The sequence below is a fragment of the Scyliorhinus torazame genome, chromosome 12 (assembly GCF_047496885.1).
Source record: "Scyliorhinus torazame isolate Kashiwa2021f chromosome 12, sScyTor2.1, whole genome shotgun sequence".
Classification (NCBI taxonomy): Eukaryota; Metazoa; Chordata; class Chondrichthyes; order Carcharhiniformes; family Scyliorhinidae; genus Scyliorhinus; species Scyliorhinus torazame.
The window spans coordinates 71,968,834-71,991,696 of record NC_092718.1 but is presented as its reverse complement, the minus strand read 5'-3'; the positions used below and the strand labels follow the sequence as shown (position 1 = coordinate 71,991,696).

Below are 22,863 nucleotides of genomic sequence, written 5' to 3'. Positions count from 1 at the left end.
GTGGAACCCGGAACCCAGTGAGTTAGTGTGTATGGAACCCGTACGCCAGTGAGAGTCAGTGTGTGTGAAACCCGTACCCCAGTGAGAGTCAGTGTGTGTGAAACCCGTACCCCAGTGAGAGTCAGTGCGTGATGAACCAGTACCCCAGTGAGAGTCAGTGTGTGTGGAACCCGTACCCCAGTGAGAGTCAGTGTGTGTGGAACCCATACCCCAGTGAGAGTCAGTGTGTGTGGAACCCGTACCCCAGTGAGAGTCAGTGTGTGTGAACCCGTATCCCAGTGAGAGTCAGTGTGTGGAACCTGTGCCCCAGTGACAGTCAGTGTGTGTGGAACCCATACCCCAGTGAGAGCCAGTGTGTGTGGAACCGATACCCCAGTGAGAGTCAGTGTGTGTGGAACCCATACCCCAGTGAGAGTCAGTGTGTGGAACCTGTACCCCAGTGAGAGTCAGTGTGTGTGGAGCCCGTACCCCAGTGAGAGTCAGTGTGTGTGGAGCCCGTACCCCAGTGAGAGTCAGTGTGTGGAACCTGTACCCCAATGAGAGTCTGTGTGTGTGGAACCTGTACCCCAGTGAGAGTCAGTGTGTGTGGAGCCCATACCCCAGTGAGAGTCAGTGTGTGGAACCTGTACCCCAGTGAGAGTCAGTATGTGTGGAACCTGTACCCCAGTGAGAGTCAGTGTGGAACCCATACCCCAGTGAGAGTCAGTATGTGTGGAACCCATACCCCAGTGAGAGTCAGTGTGTGTGGAACCTGTACCCCAGTGAGAGTCAGTGTGTGTGGAACCCGTACCCCAGTGAGAGTCAGTGTGTGTGGAGCCCGTACCCCAGTGAGAGTCAGTGTGTGGAACCTGTACCCCAGTGAGAGTCAGTGTGTGTGGAACCCGTACCCCAGTGAGAGTCAGTGTGTGGAACCTGTACCCCAGTGGGAGCCAGTGTGTGTGGAATGTCGGTTAGGTTAAGGAGTTAGTGTTTTCTGATGCAGTTGTTCTCCGCTCCTATAGATGGTGATGAATATTTGTGTGGAATGTGAGAAGTTTGGTGACTGTCTTGATGAGGCTCCCATCTCCTTGGCTGATATCTGTGAATCCTCGTCAGGGGCGGTGCCTGGAAGCAATCACTCTAAGAGACTGAGTGTATCACATCGAGTGCAGAGAGCAGCGAGAGAGACGCACCCGGTCCACAGTGAGAATGGCAGCCGGACACCGGGACAGAGATGGAGGCTGGCTTCTGAGTTTCAACATCTGGACACTGTGTGTTCTGAGTACGGCAGCTGGATACTTGGAGGTGAGCGGGAGCAGGCTGGGGGCAGGAGGCAGTGGGAGTAACCAGACCGTTAGCCCCATTGTCCACACAGCCAGCAGCTTACAGCTGGGCTGTCACTGCGGAGGGAGGGCTACCAGGGAACTGCAGACTCCGGGGGGGAGAGAGGGAAGGTGGGTGGTGGGGAGGGAGGGAGTGGGAGATGGGGATAGAGGGAGCGAGATGGGGATAGATGGAGCGAAATGGGAGAGACATGTGGATAGAGGGAGAGACATGGGAATAGAGGGAGGGAGATGGGGGAGAAAGGGAGTGGGTGATGGGGATAGAGGGAGGGAGATGGGAATAGAAGGAGGGAGATGGGGAGGGTGGGAGATGGGGAGAGAGGGAGGGAGTGTGTGGGAGATGGGGATAGAGGGAGATGGGGATAGAGGGAGGGTGATGGGGATAGAGGGAGGGAGATGGGGAGGGTGGGAGATGGAGATAGAGGGAGGGAGATGGGGAGGGTGGGAGATGGGGATAGAGACAGGGAGGAGGAGATGGGGATGGAGGCAGAAAGAGTGGGAGATGGGAAGAGAGGGAGAGAGAGAAGGAGTGGCAGATGGGAAAAGAGGGAGGGAGTGGGAAAAAAGGATTGAGGGAGGAAGATAGGGATAGAGAGAGGGAGGGCGTGTGGGATGGAGGGTGCGAGAGATGGAGAGAGCGAGTGGGAGAGAGGAAGAGAGCAAGAAAGAGAGAAGGACTGGGAGATAGGGAGAGAGAAACAATGGAGGACTGTTGGAAATAAAGGATAGAGGGAGTGGAGAAGGAGGGAATGTGGAAAAAGGGAGTACAAGACAATGGAGATTTGGATGGTGGGAGGGTGAGAGATTGAGGGTGAGTGAGAGAGAGAGTGCAAGAGCCGATGGAGAGTGTGTGCGAGAGAGAGAGATAGTAGAGTGGGAATGGTTATGAATGGGAGGAGCAGAGAGATAGAGGGAGGGAGGAGCAGAGAGATAGAGGGAGGGAGGAGCAGAGAGATGGAGGGACAGAGTGAGAAGGATGGAGGGTGAAAGAGAGCATGAGGAGATGGAAGGTGTGAGGGAGAAGGGAGGGAAGGTCAGATGGAGGGAATGAGGGTGTGAGGGGAAGGGCGTGTGAGGGGAAGGGAGAGTGAGGAATGGGGGAAGTGAGGAATGGGGAAGTGAGGGAGGGGGAGAGATGGAGGAAGAGGAGGGAGAGAGAGGGAAGAGATTGAGGGAGGAGGAGTGGAGGGAGAGGTAAGAGAGTTAGGGAGGGGGAGTGGAGGGAGAGGTAAGAGAGTTAGGGAGGGGGAGAGGGAAAGATGGAGGGGGTGATGGAGGAAGAGGAGGGAGAGGACAGAAAGGTAAGGGATTGAGGGAAGGAGGGGGGAGAGGGAGTGTTGGAAGGAGGGGGGCGAGGGAGTGAGGGAAGGAGGGAGGACAGAGTGGGGAGAGGGAGTGAGGGAAGGAGGGGGAGAGGGAGGGCAGAGAGTGAGTGAGGAAAGGAGGGGTGAGAGGGAGTGAGGGAAGGAGCAGGGAGAGGGAGTGAGGGAAGGAAGGGGAGAGGGAGTGAGGGAAGGAGGGGGAGAGGAAGAGGGAGTGAGGGAAGGAGGGGGAGTGGGAATGAGGGAAGAAGGAGGGGAGGGGGGAGAGGGAGTGTTGGATGGAGGGGCAGAGGAAGTGAGGGAAGAAAGAGGGGGAGAGGGAGTGAGGGAAGGAGGGAGAGAGGGAGTGAGGGAAGGTGGGGTGAGGGAGTGAGGGAAGGAGAGAGAGGGAGTGAGGGAAGGAGCGGGGCGAGGGAGTGAGGGAAGACGTGGGGAGAGGGTGTGAGGGAAGGAGGGGAGAGGGTGTGAGGGAAGGAGGGGAGAGGGAGTGAGGGAAGGAGGTGGAAAGGGAGTGAGGGAAGAAGCGGGGAGAGGGTGTGAGGGAAGAAGGAGGGGGAGAGGGAGTGAGGGAAGGAGGGGGAGAGGGAGTGAGGGAAGGAGAGAGAGGGAGTGAGGGAAGGAGCGGGGAGAGGGAGTGAGGGAAGAAGCGGGGAGAGGGTGTGAGGGAAGGAGGGGGAGAGGGAGTGAGGGAAGGAGGGGGAGAGGGAGTGAGGGAAGAAGCGGGGAGAGGATGTGAGGGAAGAAGGAGGGGGAGAGGGAAGGAGGGGGAGAGGGAGTTAGGGAAGAAGGAGGGGGAGAGGGAATGAGGGAAGAAGGAGGGGGAGAGTAGGGAGGGAGGGGATCGGGAGGGAGGAAAGGAGTGACTGCAGTTGTGGTGCTGTGAAGAGATTTGGAAGCCGAATCTGTGTGAATTCTGAAGGGCAGGGGAGAGGTGATTAAAATAACCAGAGGAGGGGTGAGGGGGAGAGAGGTTGGTGGGGAGAGAGGTAGAGGGAACAAAGTGGAATTGAGACCAAAATAGGAAAAATCAGGAGTGGGAGGTGACTGCGGGAGATATAAACCCAGAGGGAGGAATGGGGAGACAGAGAGAAAAACAGGCAGAGAAAAGCGAGGCAGGGAGAAAGGGACAGATATAGACAGTGAGGCACCCACACTGAGACTAGCGAGAGACAGGGAGAGACAGAATGAGTGTAAGAGGAGAATAGATGGATATGCTTTGATGTTAGGTAGAGTGGACAGGGATGAGTTGATGGATGTTTTGGGGGGGTTGCGGATTATTGTGTGGGTCATGGGGGAGACAGCTGTGAGCATTCAGGGACGACTGCCTCATCCAGCACTTTGCTGTGTGTATACAGAGCTCTGAAAAGCTGCCTCCTCTCCCTGCCCCCCACTGCTCGCCGAATCCACCTTCTCCATTCTCAGGAGAATAATCCCAACCTCTCCATATTAACTGGGGTTCCCTCATCCCGGGGAATGTGTGTGTGAGTGATGAGTACAAGTAAACACAATTTCTGATGCTGGGTCGAGGGGGAGATTTATAACCGTTTAATCACATTCTCATTCCATAAATCTCATTGTGAAAAGCCCTTTCTGTGGCAGCAGATTGAACAGAGATGCAGTAAAATGGACATCAGGGGCCTGGGAATATATCCCGTGTTTCTAGAACATTCCTCCAGACAGAAAAGCTTCTGTACCGGGAGTCAGGCCTTCCGAGGCACTGCGGAGGGACGAGCTGTCACCTCCTCCACTCTGGCTCTCTGCCCCTTCAACAACTTCGCAGTCGACTATTCCGGCATTCCCCATTCTGCCCCTATCTTGCACCCTCGCCAAACTTGCAGCTCATCCCCACACTCTACTCTCCCTCCCCACAATACCCCTCAATGCACCCCCCCCCACGTATCCCAAACTCCCACCCAGACCCATTCATGTATCACTCCCTGAATTACCTCCATCCCCTACAACCTTCCCTATCGCTATAACCTCCTCCAACCCCAACAACCCTCCCTATCTCTGTAACCTCCTCCAGCCCCTACACCCTTCCCTATCTCTGTAACCTCCTCCAGCCCCTACAACCCTCCCTATCTCTGTAACCTCCTCCAGCCCCTACAACCCTCCTATCTCTATAACCTCCTCCAACCCCTACAACCCTCCCTATCTCTGTAATTTCCTCCAGCCCCTACACCCCTCCCTATCTCTGTAACCTCCTCCAGCCCCTACACCCCTCCCTATCTCTGTAACCTCCTCCAGCCCCTACACCCCTCCCTGTCTCTGTAACCTCCTCCAGCCCCTGCAACCCTCCCTATCTCTATAACCTCCTCCAACCCTCCCTATCTCTGTAATCTCCTCCAGCCCCTACAACCCTCCCTATCTCTATAACCTCCTCCAACCCCAACAACCCTCCCTATCTCTGTAACCTCCTCCAATCCTCTACATCCCTCCCTGTCGCTGTAACCTCCTCCAATCCCCTACACCCCTCCCTGTCTCTGTAACCTCCTCCAATCCCCTACATCCCTCCCTGTCGCTGTAACCTCCTCCAATCCCCTACACCCCTCCTTAGTTCTGTAACGTCCACCATCCTCCATACCCCTCCCTATCTCTGTAACCTCCTCCACCCTCCACACCCTCCCCTATCCTGGTAACCTTCTCCAGTCCTCGACCTACCTACCAATCTCTATAAACTCCTCCAGCCCCCGATATTCCTCCCTATCTCTGTAACCTCCTCCACCCTCCACACCCCTTCCTAGCTCTGTAACCTCCTCCAATCCCCTACACCTCTCCCTATCTCCATAACTTCCTCTCCCTATCTCTGTAACCTTCTCCAGTTCCCAACACCCCTCCTTATCTCTGTAAACTCCTCCAGTCCCCGACACCCCCTCCCTATCTCTGTAACCTGCTGCACCGTCCACACCCCTCCCCATCTCTGTAACCTCCTCCAGGCCCCGACTCCCCTCCCTATCTCTGTAACCTCCTCCACACCTCTCCCCATCTCTGTAACCGCCTTCACCCTCCACACCCCTCCCTGTCACTTTAACCTCCTCCAGTCCCCTACACTCCTCCCTATCTCTGTAACCTCCTCCAGTCCCCTACACTCCTCCCTATCACGATGACCTCCTCCAGATCGAACATGCTTCCCAATCTCCATAACCTCCTCCAGTCCCCTACACCCCTCCCTATCTCTATAACCTCCTCCACCCTCCACACCCCTCCCTATCTCTGTAACCCCCTTCAGTCCCCGATATCCCTCCCTATCTCTGTAACCTCCTCCAGTTCCCGACAACCCTCCCTATCTCTGTAACCTCCTCCACCGTCCACACCCCTCCCTATCTCTGTAACCTCCTTCACCCTTCACACCCCTCCCTATCTCTGTAACCTCCTTCACCCTCCACACCCCTCCCTATCTCTGTAACGTTCTTCAGCCTCCACACCCCTCCCTATCTCTGTAACCTCCTTCAGTCCCCGATATCCCTCCCTATCTCTGTAACCTTTTCCTGTCCCCTTCACCCTTCCCTATCTCTGTAACCTCCTCCTGTCCCCTTCACCCCTCCCTAGCTGTGTAACCTCCTCTAGTCCCAAACTCTCCTCCCTATCTCTATAAACTCTTCCAGTCCCCGATACCCTTCCCTATCTCTGTAACCTCCTCCATAGTCCACACTCATCCTTATCTCTGTAACCTCCTCCAGTCCCCGACTCCCCTCCCTATCTCCATAAACTCCTCCAGTCCCGTGTACGCCTCCCTATCCCTGTAACCTCCTCAGGTCCCCTATACCTCTCCCTATCTCTGTAACCTCCTCCAGTCCCCTACTCCCCTCCCTATTGCTGTAACCTCCTTCAGTCCCCTACACTCCTTATTTATCTCTACAACCTCTCCACCCTCCACAACCCTCCCTATCTCTGTAACCTCCTCCAGTCCCCTACACCCCACCCTATCTCTGTAACCTCTTCCAGTCCCCTACACCTCTCCCTCTCGCTGTAACCTCCTCCATCCTCTACACCTCTCCCTATCTCTATAACCTCCTCCAGTCCCCTACAACCCCCCCTATATCTGTAACCTCCTCCAGTCCCCTACACTCTTCCCTATCATTGTAACCTCCTCCAGTCCCCTACACTCCTCCCTATCTCTGTAACCTCCTCTAGACTCCTACACCCCTCCGTATCTCTGTAACCTCCTCCAGTCCCCTACACTCCTCCCTATCTCAATGGCCTCCTCCTGCCCGTACATGCTTCCTTATCTCTATAACCTCCTCCAGTCCCCTACACCCCTCCCTATCTCTATAACTTCCTCCAGTCCTCTACACTCCTCCCTAACTCTATAACCTCCTCCAGACCCTACAACCCTTTATATCTCTGTAACCTCCTACAGCTCCTACACCCCTCCCTATCTCTGTACCCTCATCCAGGCTCCTACACCCCTCCTCCAGCCCCTGTAACCCACTGCAGTCCCTACAACGCTCCCTATCTCTGTAATCTCCCCCAGTCCCTACTGGTACAGTACAGCGTTAGGTACAGAGTAAATCTCCCTGCACTAGGCATTGGCGTAGTGGTATTGTCACTGGACTGGTAATCCAGCGACCCAGGAAATGATCTGAGACCTGGATTCAAATCCCACCACGGCAGGTGATGGATTTTAAACTCAATAAAATATCTGGAATTAAAAGGCTCACGATGACCATGAAACCGTTGCCGATCGTTGTAAAAATCCATCTGGTTCACTAATGTCCTTTTGGGAAGGAAAACTGCCATGCTTACCTGGTCTGGCCGACATGTGACTCCAGACCCACTGCTTGGTTCTTAAATGCCCTAACCCTAGCACAGCACTCAGTTGTATTCAACCGCTACAAAAACACAAAAAAACAATGAAATCGGACAGACCACCCAGCATTGACCCAGGCACTGGAAACCACAATGGCAAACCCAGCCCTGTCAGCCCTGCAAATTCCTCCTTACTAACATCTGGGGGCCTGTGCCAAAGTTGGGGGAGCTGTCTCTCAGACTCAGTTGGGTCACTGTCCGTGTGGAGTTTGCACATCCTCCCTGTGTCTTTGTGGATCTCGCCCCCACAACCCAAAGATGTGCAAGGTAGGTGGATTGGGTACTCTACATTTTTTTAAAAAGTGCTCAGGGATGCTGCGTTTGGGTTCCGCCAGGGTCACTCAGCTCCTGACCTCATTACAACCTTGGTTCAAACATGAACAAAAGGGCTGAATGCCAGAGGTGAAGTGAGAGTGACTGCCCATGACGTTGAGGCAGCATTTGTCCGAGTGTGGCATCAAGGAGCCCTAGCTAAACTGGAGTCAATGGGAAAACTCTCTGCTGGTTGGAGTCATACCTGGCACAAAGGAAGATGGTTGTGGTGGTTGGAGGTCAATCATCGCAGCTCCAGAACATCACTGCAGGAGTTCCTCAGGGTAGTGTCCTAGACCCAACTATCTTCAGCTGCTTCATCAATGACCTCCCTTCGATCATAAGGTCAGAAGTGGGGATGTTTGCAGATGACTGTACAATGTTCAGCACCATTCGCTAATCCTTAGATAATGAAGCAGTCCACGTCCAAATGCAGCAACACCTGGACAATATCCAGGCTTGGGCTGAAAAGTGGCAAATTATATTTGTGCCACACAAGTGCCAGGCAATGACTATCTCCCATAAGAGAGGATCTAACCATCACCCCTTGACATTCAAAGGCATTACCATTGCTGAATCCCTCACAATCAACATCCTGGGGGTTACCATTGATCAGAAACTGAACTGGACTAGCCACATTAATCATTTGACTACCAGGGCAGGTTAAAGGCTAGGAATCCTACGACGGGTAACTCATTCCTGACCCCCCAAAGCCTGTCACCCTCTAACGCACAAGTCAGTAGTGTGATGGAATACTCTCTACTTGCCTGGATGAGTGCAGCTCAAACAACACTCAAGAAGCTCAACACCATCCAGAACAAAGAAGCCCCGCTTGATTTCTCCCCATTCCACAAACATTCACTCCCTCCACCACTGACGCACAGTAGCAGCCGTGTGTACCATCGACAAGATGCACTGCAGTAATTCGCCAAGGATCCTTAGACAGCACCTTCCAAACCCACAACCATGACCATCTGGAAGGATAAGAGCAGCAGATACCTGGGAACCCCACCACCTGGAGGTTCCCCTCCAAGTCACTCACCACCCTAACTTGGAAATATATTGGTGTTCCTTCACTGTTGCTGGGGCAAAATCCTGGAACTCCCTCCCTAACAGCACAGTGGGCTTACCTGCACTTCAAGGACTGCAGCGGTTCCAGAAGGCAACAATTTCCACCTTCTGAAGGTCAACTAGGGATGGGCAATAAATGCTGGCCTAACCAACGACGCCCACATCCCATAAATTAATTTTTAAAACACTGGTACAGCACGGGGTTAAATACAGAGTAATGTTCCCTCTCCATTGTCCCCATCAAACACTCCCAGGACAGGTACAGCACGGGGTTAAATACAGAGTAATGTTCCCTCTCCATTGTCCCCATCAAACACTCCCAGGACAGGTACAACACGGGGTTAAATACAGAGTAATGTTCCCTCTACACTGTCCCCATCAAATATTCCCAGGACAGGTACAGCACGGGGTTAGATACAGAGTAAAGCTCCCTCTGCACTGTCCCCATCAAACACTCCCAGGACAGGTACAGCACGGGGTTAGATACAGAGTAAAGCTCCCTCTGCACTGTCCCCATCAAACACTCCCAGGACAGGTACAGCACGGGGTTAGATACAGAGTAAAGCTCCCTCTGCACTGTCCCCATCAAACACTCCCAGGACAGATACAGCACGGGGTTAGATACAGAGTAAAGCTCCCTCTGCACTGTGTCCATCAAACACTCCCAGGACAGGTACAGCACGGGGTTAGATACAGAGTAAAGCTCCCTCTGCACTGTCCCCATCAAACACTCCCAGGACAGGTACAGCACGGGGTTAGATACAGAGTAAAGCTCCCTCTGCACTGTCCCCATCAAACACTCCCAGGACAGATACAGCACGGGGTTAGATACAGAGTAAAGCTCCCTCTGCACTGTGTCCATCAAACACTCCCAGGACAGGTACAGCACGGGGTTAGATACAGAGTAAAGCTCCCTCTACACTGTCCCCATCAAACATTCCCAGGACAGGTACAATATGGAATTACTGTCCACAATCAGCTGAGGAATCAGTACTCCTCCATGTTGAACACCGCTTTGAGGAAGCACTGAGGATGGCAAGAGTACAGAATATGCTCTGGGTGGGGCATTCAAGATCCATCACCATGAGTGGTTTGGTAGTACCACCACAGACTGAACTCGCCGTGTCCGAAAGGACATAGTGGCTAGACTGGGACTGCAGCAGGTGGTGAGGGAACCAACAAGAGGGAAAAACATACTTGCCCTCATTCTCACCAATCTGCCTGCTGCAGATACATCTGCCCATGACAGTACCGGTAGAAGTGACCACCGCACAGTCCTTGTGGAGACAAAGTCCCGTCTTCACATTGAGGATACCCTCCATCATATTGTGTGGCACTGCCGCCGTGCTAAATGGGATAGACTTCGAACAGATCTAGCAACGCAAGACTGGACGTCCATGAGGCGCTGTGGACCATCAGCAGCAGCAGAATTGTATACAACCACAATCTGAAACCTCGGGCCGGCAAACTCCCCACTCTACCATTACCACCCAGCCAGGGGATCAACCCTGGTTCAATGAAGAGTTCAGGCGAGCATGTCAGGAGCTTTACCAGGCTTACCGAAAAATGAGATGTCAACCTGGTGAAGTTACATCACAACTACTTGTGTACCCAACAGCATACGAAGCAAGTAATAGACAGAGCTAAGCGATTCCACAATGAGCGCATCAGATCTAAGCTCTGCAGTCCTGCCACATCCAGCCGTGAATGGTGGTGGACAATTAAACAACTCACTGGAGGAGGAGGCTCCACTAATATTCCCATCCTCAATGATGGGGGAACCCAGCACATTAGCTCCTGACCTTGTTACAGCCTTGGTTCAAACATGGACAAAAGAGCTGAACTCCAGAGGTGAGGTGAGAGTGACTGCACTTGACATCAAAGCAGCATGTGACTGGGTTTGGCATCAAGGAGCCCGAGCAAAACTGGAGTCAATTTGAATCAGGGGGAAATCTCTCCGCTGGTTGGAGTCATACCTGACACAAAGGAAGATGATTGTGGTGGTTGGAGGTCAATCGTTCCCGCTCCGGGACATCACTGCAGGAGTTCCACAGGGTAGTGTCCTAGACCCAACCATCTTCAGCTGCTTCATCGATGACCTTCCTTCCATCATAAGGTCAGAAGTGGGGATGTTCGCGGATGACTGCACAATGTTCAGCACCATTTGCGACTCCTCGGGTAATGAAGCAGTCCGTGTCCACATGCAGCAAGACCTGAACAATGTCCGGACTTGGATTGACAAGCAGCAAGTAATTTTCGCGCCACACAAATGCCAGGCAATGACCATCTACAAGAGAGAATCTAACCATCTCCCCTTGACATTCAATGACATTACCATCGCTGAATCCCCCAGAATCAACATCCTGGGGGTTATCATTGATCACAAACTGAAGTGGACTAGCCACATTAATACTGTGGTTACAAGAGCAGGTCAGAGGTTAGGAAACCATCTACAAGGCACAAGTCAGGAGTGTGATGGAATGCTCTCCACTTGCCTGGATGAATGCGGCTAAAAAAACACTCAAGAAGCTCAACACCATCCAGGACAAAGCAGCCCACTTGATTGGCACCCTTCCACAAACATTCAAACCTTCCACCACCGACGAACAGTAGCAGCCGTGTGTACCATCTACAAGATGCCCTGCAATAACTCACCAAGGTTCCACAGACAGCACCTTCCAAACCCACGACCATCTAGAAGGACAAGGGCAGCAGATACCTGAGAACCCAACCGCTTCGAGTTTCCCCTCCAAGTCACTCACCACCCTGACTTGGAAATATATCACCGTTCCTTCACTGTCGCTGGGTCAAAATCCTGCAACTCCCTCTCTAATAGCACTGTGGGTGTACCTACACCACATGGGACTGCAGCAGTTGTAGAATAAAACTCACCATCACCTTCTGAAGAGACAATTAGGGATGGGCAATAAATGCTGGCCCAATCAACGACGCCCGCACATTGTAAATGAATTTTTAAAACCATGGAGTTCTATACAGAGTCACGCTCCCTCTACAATGTCCCCATCAAACACTCCCAGGACAGGTACAGCACGGGGTTAGATACAGAGTCAAGCTCCTTCTACACTGTCCCTATCAAACACTCCCAGGACAGGTACAGCACGGGGTTAGATACAGAGTCAAGCTCCTTCTACACTGTCCCTATCAAACACTCCCAGGACAGGTACAGCACAGGGTTAGATACAGAGTCAAGCTCCCTCTACAATGTCCCCATCAAACACTCCCAGGACAGGTACAGCACGGGGTTAGATACAGAGTCAAACTCCTTCTACACTGTCCCTATCAAACACTCCCAGGACAGGTACAGCACAGGGTTAGATACAGAGTCAAGCTCCCTCTGCACTGCTCCCATCAAACACTCCCAGGACAGGGACAGCACGGGGTTAGATACAGAGTCAAGCTCCCTCTGCACTGCTCCCATCAAACACTCCCAGGACAGGGCCAGCATGGGATTAGATACAGAGTAAAACTCCCTTTACACTGCCCCCATCAAACACTCCCAGGGCAGGAAAGCACAGGTTTAGATACAGAGTAAAGGTCCCTCTGCACTGTCCCCATCAAACACTCCCAGGACAGGTGCAGCACGGGGTTAGATACAGAGTAAAGGTCCCTCTACACTGTCCCCATCAAACACTCCCATGGAGAGGTACAGTGAGTTTTGACCTCATTCTGTTGCCTTATTCCTGTCATTATCTCCCTGATCCGCTTGGGGAATCTGCAGTTTGTTTCGGATCGTTCAGTGGAGACAGATATTCCTGGGCTGAGTAAATTCATTCCTACTTTTGTATCTCCTGAACACAAACTCCTTACCCTCCCCTCCCTTAAGGATGCTCTCTCACTCCTCAATCCCCCACACCCTCCCCTCCCTCCTCAATCCCCCACCCCCCATTCCTCCTCAATCCTCCACACCCTCCCCTCCCTTCCTTACAGACACTCCCTCAATCCCCCACACCCTCCCCTCCCTTACAGACGCTCCCTCACTCCTAAATCCCCCACACCCTCCCCTCCCTCCTCAATCCCCCACACCTCCCCTCCCTTCCTTACAGAAGCTTCCTTACTCCTCAATCCCCCACACCCTCTCCCATCTCTCTCCTCAATCCCCTCCCTCCTCAATCCCCCACACCCTCCCGCATCTCCCTCCTCAATCCCCCACACCCTCCCCCCTCCCTCACAGATGCTCCTCACTCCTCAATCCCCCACACCCTCCCCCCATACTCCTCAATCCCCCACACCCTCCCCTCCTCCCTCCCCAATCCCCCCTCCCCCCCTCCCTCCCCCTCCCCTACTCCCTCCCTCCCCCCTCCCTCCCCCCCAGACATAGTGTGTGTGATAGTGTGTGTGCTGTAATACAGTGTGTGTGATAGTGTGTGTGCTGTAATACAGTGTGTGTGACAGTGTGTGTGCTGTAATACAGTGTGTGTGATAGAGTGTGTGCTATAATAGTGTGTGTGATAGTGTGTGTGCTGTCATACAGTGTGTGTAATAGAGTGTGCTGTAATACAGTGTGTGTGATAGTGTGTGCTGTAATACAGTGTGTGTAATAGAGTGTGCTGTAATACAGTGTGTGTGATAGTGTGTGTGCTGTAATACAGTGTGTGTAATAGAGTGTGCTGTAATACAGTGTGTGTGATAGTGTGTGTGCTGTAATACAGTGGGCAGGATTCTCTGACCCCCCGCCGTGCCGGAGAATTGCCAAGGGGCGGTGTGAATCCTGCCCCGCCGCCGGCTGGCAGATTCTTCGGCGCCGGTCTTTCGGCGGGGGCGGGAATCGCGTTGCGCCGGTCGGGGGCCATTGGCAGTGCCCCCCCCCCCCCCCCCCCCCCCCCCCGGCGATCCTCCGCTCCGCGATGGGCCGAGTGGCCCGTTTACGGGCAGTCCCACCGGCGTAAATCAAACAAGGTCCTTACCAGCGGTGTGTGCAGTACAGTGTGTACTGTAATAGTGTGTGCAGTAGTGTGTGTGTGCTGTAATACAGTGTGTGATAGTATATGTGCAATAATACAGTGTGATGCTGTGTGTTGTAATACAGTGTGTGTAGTATAGTGTGTGCTGTAACACAGTGTGTGTGATAGTGTGTGCTGTAATATTGTGGGTGCCATAGTGTATGTGCTGTAATATATTGTGTGATAGTATGAGTGCTGTAATAGGTTGTGTGCTAGCGTGTGTGCTGTAATACAATGTGTATGATATAGTGTGTGTGCTGTAATATGGTGTGTGATAGTATATGCTATAATACAATGTGTATGATACAGTGTGTTCTGTAATACCATGTGTGTAATACAGTATGTGTGCTGTAATACCATGTGTGATACAGTGTATGCTGTAATACAATGTGTGTGAGACAGTGTGTGCTGTAATACAATGAGTGCGGGACAGTATGTGTGCTGTAATACGGCGTGATACAGTGTGTGCTGTAATACTGTGTGATATTATGGTGTGTTGTGCTGTAATACCTTGCGTATGTTACGGTGTGCGTTGTAATTCATTTGAGAGTGTCGCACATTCTGTCCATATCAAGGGGGTTGGAATTTTACAAAAGAGGAATTCAATGTTGTGATGTGGGGATTGGTGGAAGGAGATTGGGAATGGGGGGCACTGTGTTGTGAAAACCCTGCCCTTGTCCATGACCTGGACCCAATTCCTATCATGGAATGTTCCGGAGCAGCTGGTGTGAGCTGCTGAAATCCACTGGGAGATGTTTCCATGGTGACAAATGAGCTGAATCAACTCTGCTGGGATTGGTGACTACAGCAACTGTCATAGAATAGTTCATCAGCAGATCACAGAGAGGGAGTGAGATCAACATCCGGCAGTGCTCCACTCCCTCAGTACTGACCCTCTGACAGTGCAGCACTCCCTCAGTACTGACCCTCTGACAGTGCACTACTCCCTCAGTACTGACCCCCAGTACTGACCCTCTGACAGTGCAGCACTCCCTCAGTACTGGCCCTCTGACAATGCAGTGCTCCCTCAGTACTGACCCTCTGACAGTGCAGCACTCCCTCAGTGCTGACCCTCTGACAGTGCACCACTCCCTCAGTACTGACCCTCTGACAGTGCAGCACTGCCTCAGTACTGACCCTCTGACAGTGCAGCACTCCCTCAGTACTGACCCTCTGACAGTGCAGCACTCCCTCAGTACTGACCTTCTGACAGTGCAGCACTCCCTCAGTACTGACCCTCTGACAGTGCAGCACTCCCTCAGTACTGACCCTCTGACAGTGCAGCACTCCCTCAGTACTGACCCTCTGACAGTGCAGCACACCCTCAGTACTGACCCTCTGACAGTGCAGCACTCCCTCAGTACTGACCCTCTGACAGTGCAGCACTCCCTCAGTACTGACCCTCTGACAGTGCAGGACTCCCATCAGCACTGACCCTCTGACAGGGCAGCACTCCTTCAGTACTGATTCTCCGACAGTGCGGCACTCCCTCAGTACTGACCCTCTGACAGTGCACAGCACTCCCTCAGTACTGACCCTCTGACAGTGCAGGACTCCCATCAGCACTGACCCTCTGACAGGGCAGCACTCCTTCAGTACTGATTCTCCGACAGTGCGGCACTCCACCAGAACTACAGTGGCAGTGTTTTGTATAAATATTTTTGTTCAAGGCATTTAACATATATACACACAGATATCAGAACAACCCAACAAACAACCACAGACCCCTGCACCCCCCCCCCCCCCCCTCCACCGGGCTTACTGAACCCTCAATTCTCCTTCAAGAAATCAATGTGCAGTCCTCATGTTGGTCACTGTCTGCCGGGGAACTGAATTTTATACGCATTAAATCTTTCCCTAACATTCCTTACTCTTGTTCCCTATCTCTTTCTGTCTATCTCTGACTCTCTCTGTATCTCTCTGCTTCTTTCCCTGCCTCTCCCTCTCTCTCTATGCTGCCTCACGCCAATTGATGATTCTCTGTCTTGGAGTTTCTAACAATGGCCTGTCTTTTGCAATTCCACCTCGTTGAGCAGGGCAGGGGATGCCACCCGTGTTGGGAGAGACACTGATGTGATTTGCAGGACAAGTTGCAACCTGCTGACCTGGGCATGGAATGAAAATACCTTTCTATCATAGCCCTGTGGGTTAGAGTGAGAGTGTGAGACAGGGAGAGGGAGAGCGTGAGACAGAGAGAGTGTGAGACAGAGAGAGTGTGAGACAGAGAGAGTGTGAGACAAGGAGAGTGTGAGACAGGGAGAGTGTGAGTGTGAGCCAGGGAGAGTGAGAGGGTGAGACAAGGAGAGTGAGAGTGTGAGACAGGGAGAGTGTGAGACAGGGAGAGTGTGAGTGTGAGACAGGGAGAATGGGAGGGTGAGACAGGGAGAGTGAGAGTGTGAGACAGGGAGAGTGTGAGACAGGGAGAGTGTGAGTGTGAGACAGGGAGAATGGGAGGGTGAGACAGGGAGAGTGTGAGACAGGGAGAGTGTGAGACAGGGAGAGTGTGAGACAGGGAGAGTGTGAGACAAGGAGAGTGTGAGACAGGGAGAGTGAGAGTGTGAGACAGGGAGAGTGTGAGACAGGGAGAGTGAGAGACAGGGAGAGTGAGAGACAGGGAGAGTGTGAGTGTGAGACAGGGAGAGTGAGAGTGTGAGACAGGGAGAGTGTGAGACAGGGAGAGTGAGAGTGTGAGACAGGGAGAGTGTGAGACAGGGAGAGTGAGAGACAGGGAGAGTGAGAGACAGGGAGAGTGTGAGTGTGAGACAGGGAGAGTGAGAGTGTGAGACAGGGAGAGTGAGAGACAGGGAGAGTGAGAGACAGGGAGAGTGTGAGACAGGGAGAGTGTGAGACAGGGAGAGTGAGAGACAGGGAGAGTGAGAGACAGGGAGAGTGTGAGTGTGAGACAGGGAGAGTGAGAGTGTGAGACAGGGAGAGTGAGAGACAGGGAGAGTGAGAGACAGGGAGAGTGAGAGACAGGGAGAGTGTGAGACAGGGAGAGTGTGAGACAGGGAGAGGGAGAGTGTGAGACAGGGAGAGTGAGAGACAGGGGGAGTGTGAGACAGGGAGAGTGTGAGACAGGGAGAGTGAGAGACAGGGAGAGTGAGAGACAGGGAGAGTGTGAGTGTGAGACAGGGAGAGTGAGAGTGTGAGACAGGGAGAGTGAGAGACAGGGAGAGTGAGAGACAGGGAGAGTGAGAGACAGGGAGAGTGTGAGACAGGGAGAGTGTGAGACAGGGAGAGGGAGAGTGTGAGACAGGGAGAGTGAGAGACAGGGAGAGTGTGAGACAGGGAGAGGGAGAGTGTGAGACAGGGAGAGTGTGAGACAGGGAGAGTGAGAGACAGGGAGAGTGAGAGACAGGGAGAGTGTGAGACAGGGAGAGTGTGAGACAGGGAGAGGGAGAGTGTGAGACAGGGGGAGGGAGAGTGTGAGACAGGGAGAGGGAGAGTGTGAGACAGGGAGAGTGAGAGACAGGGAGAGTGTGAGACAGGGAGAGTGTGAGACAGGGTGAGTGTGAGACAGGGAGAGGGAGAGTGTGAGACAGGGGGAGGGAGAGTGTGAGACAGGGAGAGGGAGAGTGTGAGACAGGGGGAGTGTGAGACAGGGGGAGTGTGAGACAGGGGGGTGTGAGACAGGGAGAGTGTGGGACAGGGGGAGTGTGAGACAGGGACAGGGGGAGTGTGAGACAGGGGGAGTGTGAGACAGGGGGAGTGTGAGACAGGGGGAGTGTGAGACAGGGGGAGTGAGAGACAGGGAGAGGGAGTGTGAGACAGGGAGAGGGAGTGTGAGACAGGGAGAGTGTGAGACAGGGAGAGTGTGAGACAGGGAGAGTGTGAGACAGGGAGAGTGTGAGACAGGGAGAGTGTGAGACAGGGAGAGGGAGAGTGTGAGACAGGGAGAGGTAGAGGGTGAGACAGGGAGAGGGAGAGTGTGAGACGGGGAGTGTGAGACAGGGGGAGTGTGAGACAGGGGGAGTGTGAGACAGGGAGAGTGTGAGACAGGGAGAGTGTGAGACAGGGAGAGTGTGAGACAGGGAGAGGGAGAGCGTGAGACAGGGAGAGTGTGAGACAGGGACAGGGGGAGTGTGAGACAGGGGGAGTGTGAGACAGGGGGAGTGAGAGACAGGGAGAGTGAGAGACAGGGAGAGTGAGAGACAGGGAGAGTGTGAGACAGTGGGAGTGTGAGACAGTGAGAGTGTGAGACAGGGGGAGTGTGAGACAGGGAGAGGGAGAGTGTGAGACAGGGAGAGTGTGAGACAGGGAGAGTGTGAGACAGGGAGAGGGAGTGTGAGACAGGGAGAGTGTGAGACAGGGAGAGTGTGAGACAGGGAGAGTGTGAGACAGGGGGAGTGTGAGACAGGGAGAGGGAGAGTGTGAGACAGGGAGAGGGAGAGGGTGAGACAGGGAGAGGGAGAGTGTGAGACGGGGAGTGTGAGACAGGGGGAGTGTGAGACAGGGGGAGTGTGAGACAGGGAGAGTGTGAGACAGGGAGAGTGTGAGACAGGGAGAGTGTGAGACAGGGAGAGGGAGAGTGTGAGACAGGGAGAGGGAGAGGGCGAGACAGGGAGAGGGAGAGGGCGAGACAGGGAGAGTGTGAGACAGGGAGAGTGAGAGTGTGAGACAGGGAGAGTGTGAGACAGGGAGAGTGAGAGTGTGAGACGGAGAGGGAGAGTGTGAGACAGGGAGAGGGAGAGTGTGAGACAGGGGGAGTGTGAGACAGGGAGAGGGAGAGTGTGAGACAGGGAGAGGGAGAGGGTGAGACAGGGAGAGGGTGAGACAGGGAGAGGGAGAGTGTGAGACAGGGAGAGTGTGAGACAGGGAGAGTGAGAGTGTGAGACGGAGAGGGAGAGTGTGAGACAGGGAGAGGGAGAGGGCTTCCACGAGGGCTGGGGGGACTGGTAGGGGTTGGCAAGTTGGTGGCCAGGGAGGCACTATCTGGCAGGACGGGTGCGCAAATGGCCGGCGCCATGTTTTACGGCACGACAGCTGCAGGTGGTTCACGTGCGCATACGTAGCCACGGATCCAGCCACTCGCCAGCCGTTTTTATCGTGGGAGCCGGGAGTTGTACACAGCGCGGCTCCTAGCCCCTCACTGTTTTTTTTATCGTGAAACGCCACAGTTCCTCTGCACTTAGTCTCAAAAATGGTTAATCCAGCCCAGGGTGAGAGAGACCTCCCCCGATACAGGAGTGTGCGAGAGAGAGGGTGAGAGAGACCTCCCCAGATACAGGAGTGTGAGAGAGAGAGGGTTAGAGAGACCTCCCCAGATACAAGAGTGTGAGAGAGAGGGTTAGAGAGCCCTCCCCAGATACAGGAGTGTGAGAGAGAGGGTTAGAGAGCCCTCCCCAGATACAGGAGTGTGAGAGAGAGGGTTAGAGAGACCTCCCCAGATACAGGAGTGTGTGTGAGAGAGGGTTAGAGAGACCTCCCCAGATACAGGAGTGTGTGTGAGAGAGGGTTAGAGAGACCTCCCCAGATACAGGAGTGTGAGAGAGAGGGTTAGAGAGACCTCCCCAGATACAGGAGTGTGAGAGAGAGGGTTAGAGAGACCTCCCCAGATACAGGTGTGTGTGTGAGAGAGGGTTAGAGAGCCCTCCCCAGATACAGGAGTGTGAGAGAGAGGGTTAGAGAGCCCTCCCCAGATACAGGAGTGTGAGAGAGAGGGTTAGAGAGACCTCCCCAGATACAGGAGTGTGTGTGAGAGAGGGTTAGAGAGACCTCCCCAGATACAGGAGTGTGTGTGAGAGAGGGTTAGAGAGACCTCCCCAGATACAGGAGTGTGTGTGAGAGAGGGTTAGAGAGACCTCCCCAGATACAGGAGTGTGAGAGAGAGGGTTAGAGAGACCTCCCCAGATACAGGTGTGTGTGTGAGAGAGGGTTAGAGAGACCTCCCCAGATACAGGAGTGTGAGAGAGAGGGTTAGAGAGACCTCCTCAGATACAGGAGTGTGTGTGAGAGAGGGTTAGAGAGACCTCCCCAGATACAGGAATGTGTGTGAGAGAGGGTTAGAGAGACCTCCCCAGATACAGGAATGTGTGTGAGAGAGGGTTAGAGAGACCTCCCCAGATACAGGAGTGTGAGAGAGAGGGTTAGAGAGACCTCCCCAGATACAGGAGTGTGAGAGAGGGTTAGAGAGACCTCCCCAGATACAGGGGAGTGAGAGAGAGAGGGTTAGAGAGACCTCCCCCGATACAGGAGTGTGTGTGAGAGAGGGTTAGAGAGACCTCCCCAGATACAGGCGTGTGTGAGAGAGAGAGAGGGTTAGAGAGACCTCCCCAGATACAGGAGTGTGTGTGAGAGAGGGTTAGAGAGACCTCCCCAGATACAGGAATGTGTGTGAGAGAGGGTTAGAGAGACCTCCCCAGATACAGGAGTGTGAGAGAGAGGGTTAGAGAGACCTCCCCAGATACAGGAGTGTGAGAGAGGGTTAGAGAGACCTCCCCAGATACAGGGGAGTGAGAGAGAGAGGGTTAGAGAGACCTCCCCAGATACAGGGGAGTGAGAGAGAGAGGGTTAGAGAGACCTCCCCCGATACAGGAGTGTGAGAGAGAGAGGGTTAGAGAGACCTCCCCCGATACAGGAGTGTGAGAGAGAGGGTTAGAGAGACCTCCCCAGATACAGGAGTGTGAGAGAGAGGGTTAGAGAGGCCTCCCCCGATACAGGAGTGTGAGAGAGAGGGTTAGAGAGACCTCCCCAGATACAGGGGTGTGAGAGAGAGAGGGTTAGAGAGACCTCCCCCGATACAGGAGTGTGAGTGAGAGAGAGAGTTAGAGAGACCTCCCCTGACACAGGAGTGTGAGAGTTAGAGAGACCTCCCCAGATACAGGGGTGCGAGAGAGAGAGAGAGTTAGAGAGACCTCCCCAGATACAGGGGTGTGAGAGAGAGAGAGGGTTAGAGAGACCTCCCCAGATACAGGAGTGTGCGAGAGAGAGAGAGAGTTAGAGAGACCTCCCCAGATACAGGGGTGTGAGAGAGAGAGAGGGTTAGAGAGACCTCCCCAGATACAGGAGTGTGAGAGAGAGAGAGTTACAGAGACCTCCCCAGATACAGGAGTGTGAGAGAGAGAGGGTTAGAGAGACCTCCCCAGATACAGGAGTGTGAGAGAGAGAGGGTTAGAGAGACCTCCCCAGATACAGGAGTGTGAGAGAGAGAGTTAGAGAGACCTCCCCAGACACAGGAGTGTGAGAGCGAGAGAGAGGGTTAGAGAGACCTCCCTAGATACAGGAGTGTGCGAGAGAGAGGGTTAGAGAGACCTCCCCAGATACAGGGGTGAGAGAGAGAGAGAGTTAGAGAGACCTCCCCCGATACAGGTGTGTGCGAGAGAGAGAGGGTTAGAGAGAACTCTCCAGATACAGGGGTGAGAGAGAGAGAGAGTTAGAGAGACCTCCCCCGATACAGGAGTGTGAGAGAGAGAGGGTTAGAGAGACGTCCCCAGATACAGGAGTAGGAGAGAGAGAGTTAGAAAGACCTCCCCCAATACAGGAGTGTGCGAGAGAGAGAGGGTTAGAGAGAACTCTCCAGATACAGGTGTGTGAGAGAGAGAGGGTTAGAGAGACCTCCCTAAATACAGGAGTGAGAGAGAGAGAGAGTTAGAGAGACCTCCCTAGATACAGGAGTGAGAGAGAGAGAGAGTTAGAGGGACCTCCCCAGATACAGGAGTGTGTGAGAGAGAGCGTTACAGAGCCCTCCCCAGATACAGGGGGGTGTGAGAGAGAGAGAGGGTTAGAGAGAACTCTCCAGATACAGGGGTGTGAGAGAGAGAGGGTTAGAGAGACCTCCCTAAATACAGGAGTGAGAGAGAGAGAGAGTTAGAGAGACCTCCCCAGATACAGGAGTGTGAGAGAGAGAGAGACCTCCCCAGATACAGGAGTGTGCGAGAGAGAGGGTTAGAGAGACCTCCCCAGATACAGGAGTGTGCATGAGAGGGTTAGAGAGACCTTCCCAGATACAGGAGTGTGAGAGAGAGAGGGTAACAGAGACCCCCCCAGATACAGGAGTGTGCATGAGCGGGTTAGAGAGACCTTCCCAGATACAGGGGTGTGAGAGAGAGAGGGAGTTAGAGTGAACTCTCCAGATACAGGAGTGTGAGAGAGAGAGAGTTAGAGAGTCCACCCCAGATACAGGAGTGTGAGAGAGAGAGGGTTAGAGAAACCTTCCCAGATACAGGAGTGTGCGAGAGAGAGGTTAGAGAGACCTCCCCAGATACAGGACTGTGAGAGAGGGTTAGAGAGACATCCCGAGGTACAGGATTGAGAGAGAGAGGGTTAGAGAGACTTCCCCAGATACAGGAGTGTGAGAGAGAGAGAGGGTTAGAGAGACCTCCCCAGATATAGGAGTGAGAGAGAGAGGGTTAGAGAGACCTCCCCAGATACAAGAGTTTGAGAGAGAGGGGGTTAGAGAGACCTCACCAGATACAGGAGTGTGAGAGAGAGAGAGGATTAGAGAAACCTCCCCAGATAAAGGAGTGTGTGAGAGAGAGGGTTAGAGAGACCTCCCCAGATACAGGAGTGTGAGAGAGAGAGGGTTAGAGAGACCTCCCCAGAGACAGGAGTTTGAGAGAGAGGGGGTTAGAGAGACCTCACCAGATACAGGAGTGTGAGAGAGAGAGAGAGAGAGAGGATTAGAGAGACCTCCACAGATAAAGGAGTGTGTGAGAGAGAGGGTTCGAGAGACCTCCCCAGATACAGGAATGAGAGAGACAGAGGGTTAGAGAGACCACCCTAGATACAGGATTGAGAGAGAGAGGGTTAGAGAGACCTCCCCCGATACAGGAGTGTGCGAGAGATAGGGTTAGAGGGACATCCCAGATACAGGAGTGTGAGAGAGACAGAGAGTTAGAGAGACCTCCCCAGATACAGGACTGTGAGAGAGGGTTAGAGAAACATCCCGAGATACAGGATTGTGAGAGAGGGTTAGAGAGACCACCCCAGATTCAGGTGTGTGAGAGAGAGAGGGTTAGAGAGACCTCCCCAGATACAGGATTGAGAGTGAGAGGGTTAGAGAGACCTCCCCAGATACAAAGGTGTGAGAGAGAGAGGGTTCGAGAGACCTCCCCAGATATAGGACTG

General features: G+C 53.5%; 1 protein-coding gene across 1 annotated transcript in view; it reads left to right on the top strand.

Moving 5' to 3' along the window:
* The first annotated feature begins 1,105 nt into the window (after positions 1–1,105).
* LOC140386475 (amyloid beta precursor like protein 2-like) overlaps positions 1,106–22,863 on the top strand; it is a 144,226-nt gene continuing 122,468 nt past the window's right edge. Inside the window, exon 1 of the mRNA XM_072468848.1 lies at positions 1,106–1,284. Coding sequence (XP_072324949.1) covers positions 1,189–1,284 — 96 coding nt within the window. The 5' untranslated portion in view covers positions 1,106–1,188. The remainder of the gene's footprint in view (positions 1,285–22,863) is intronic.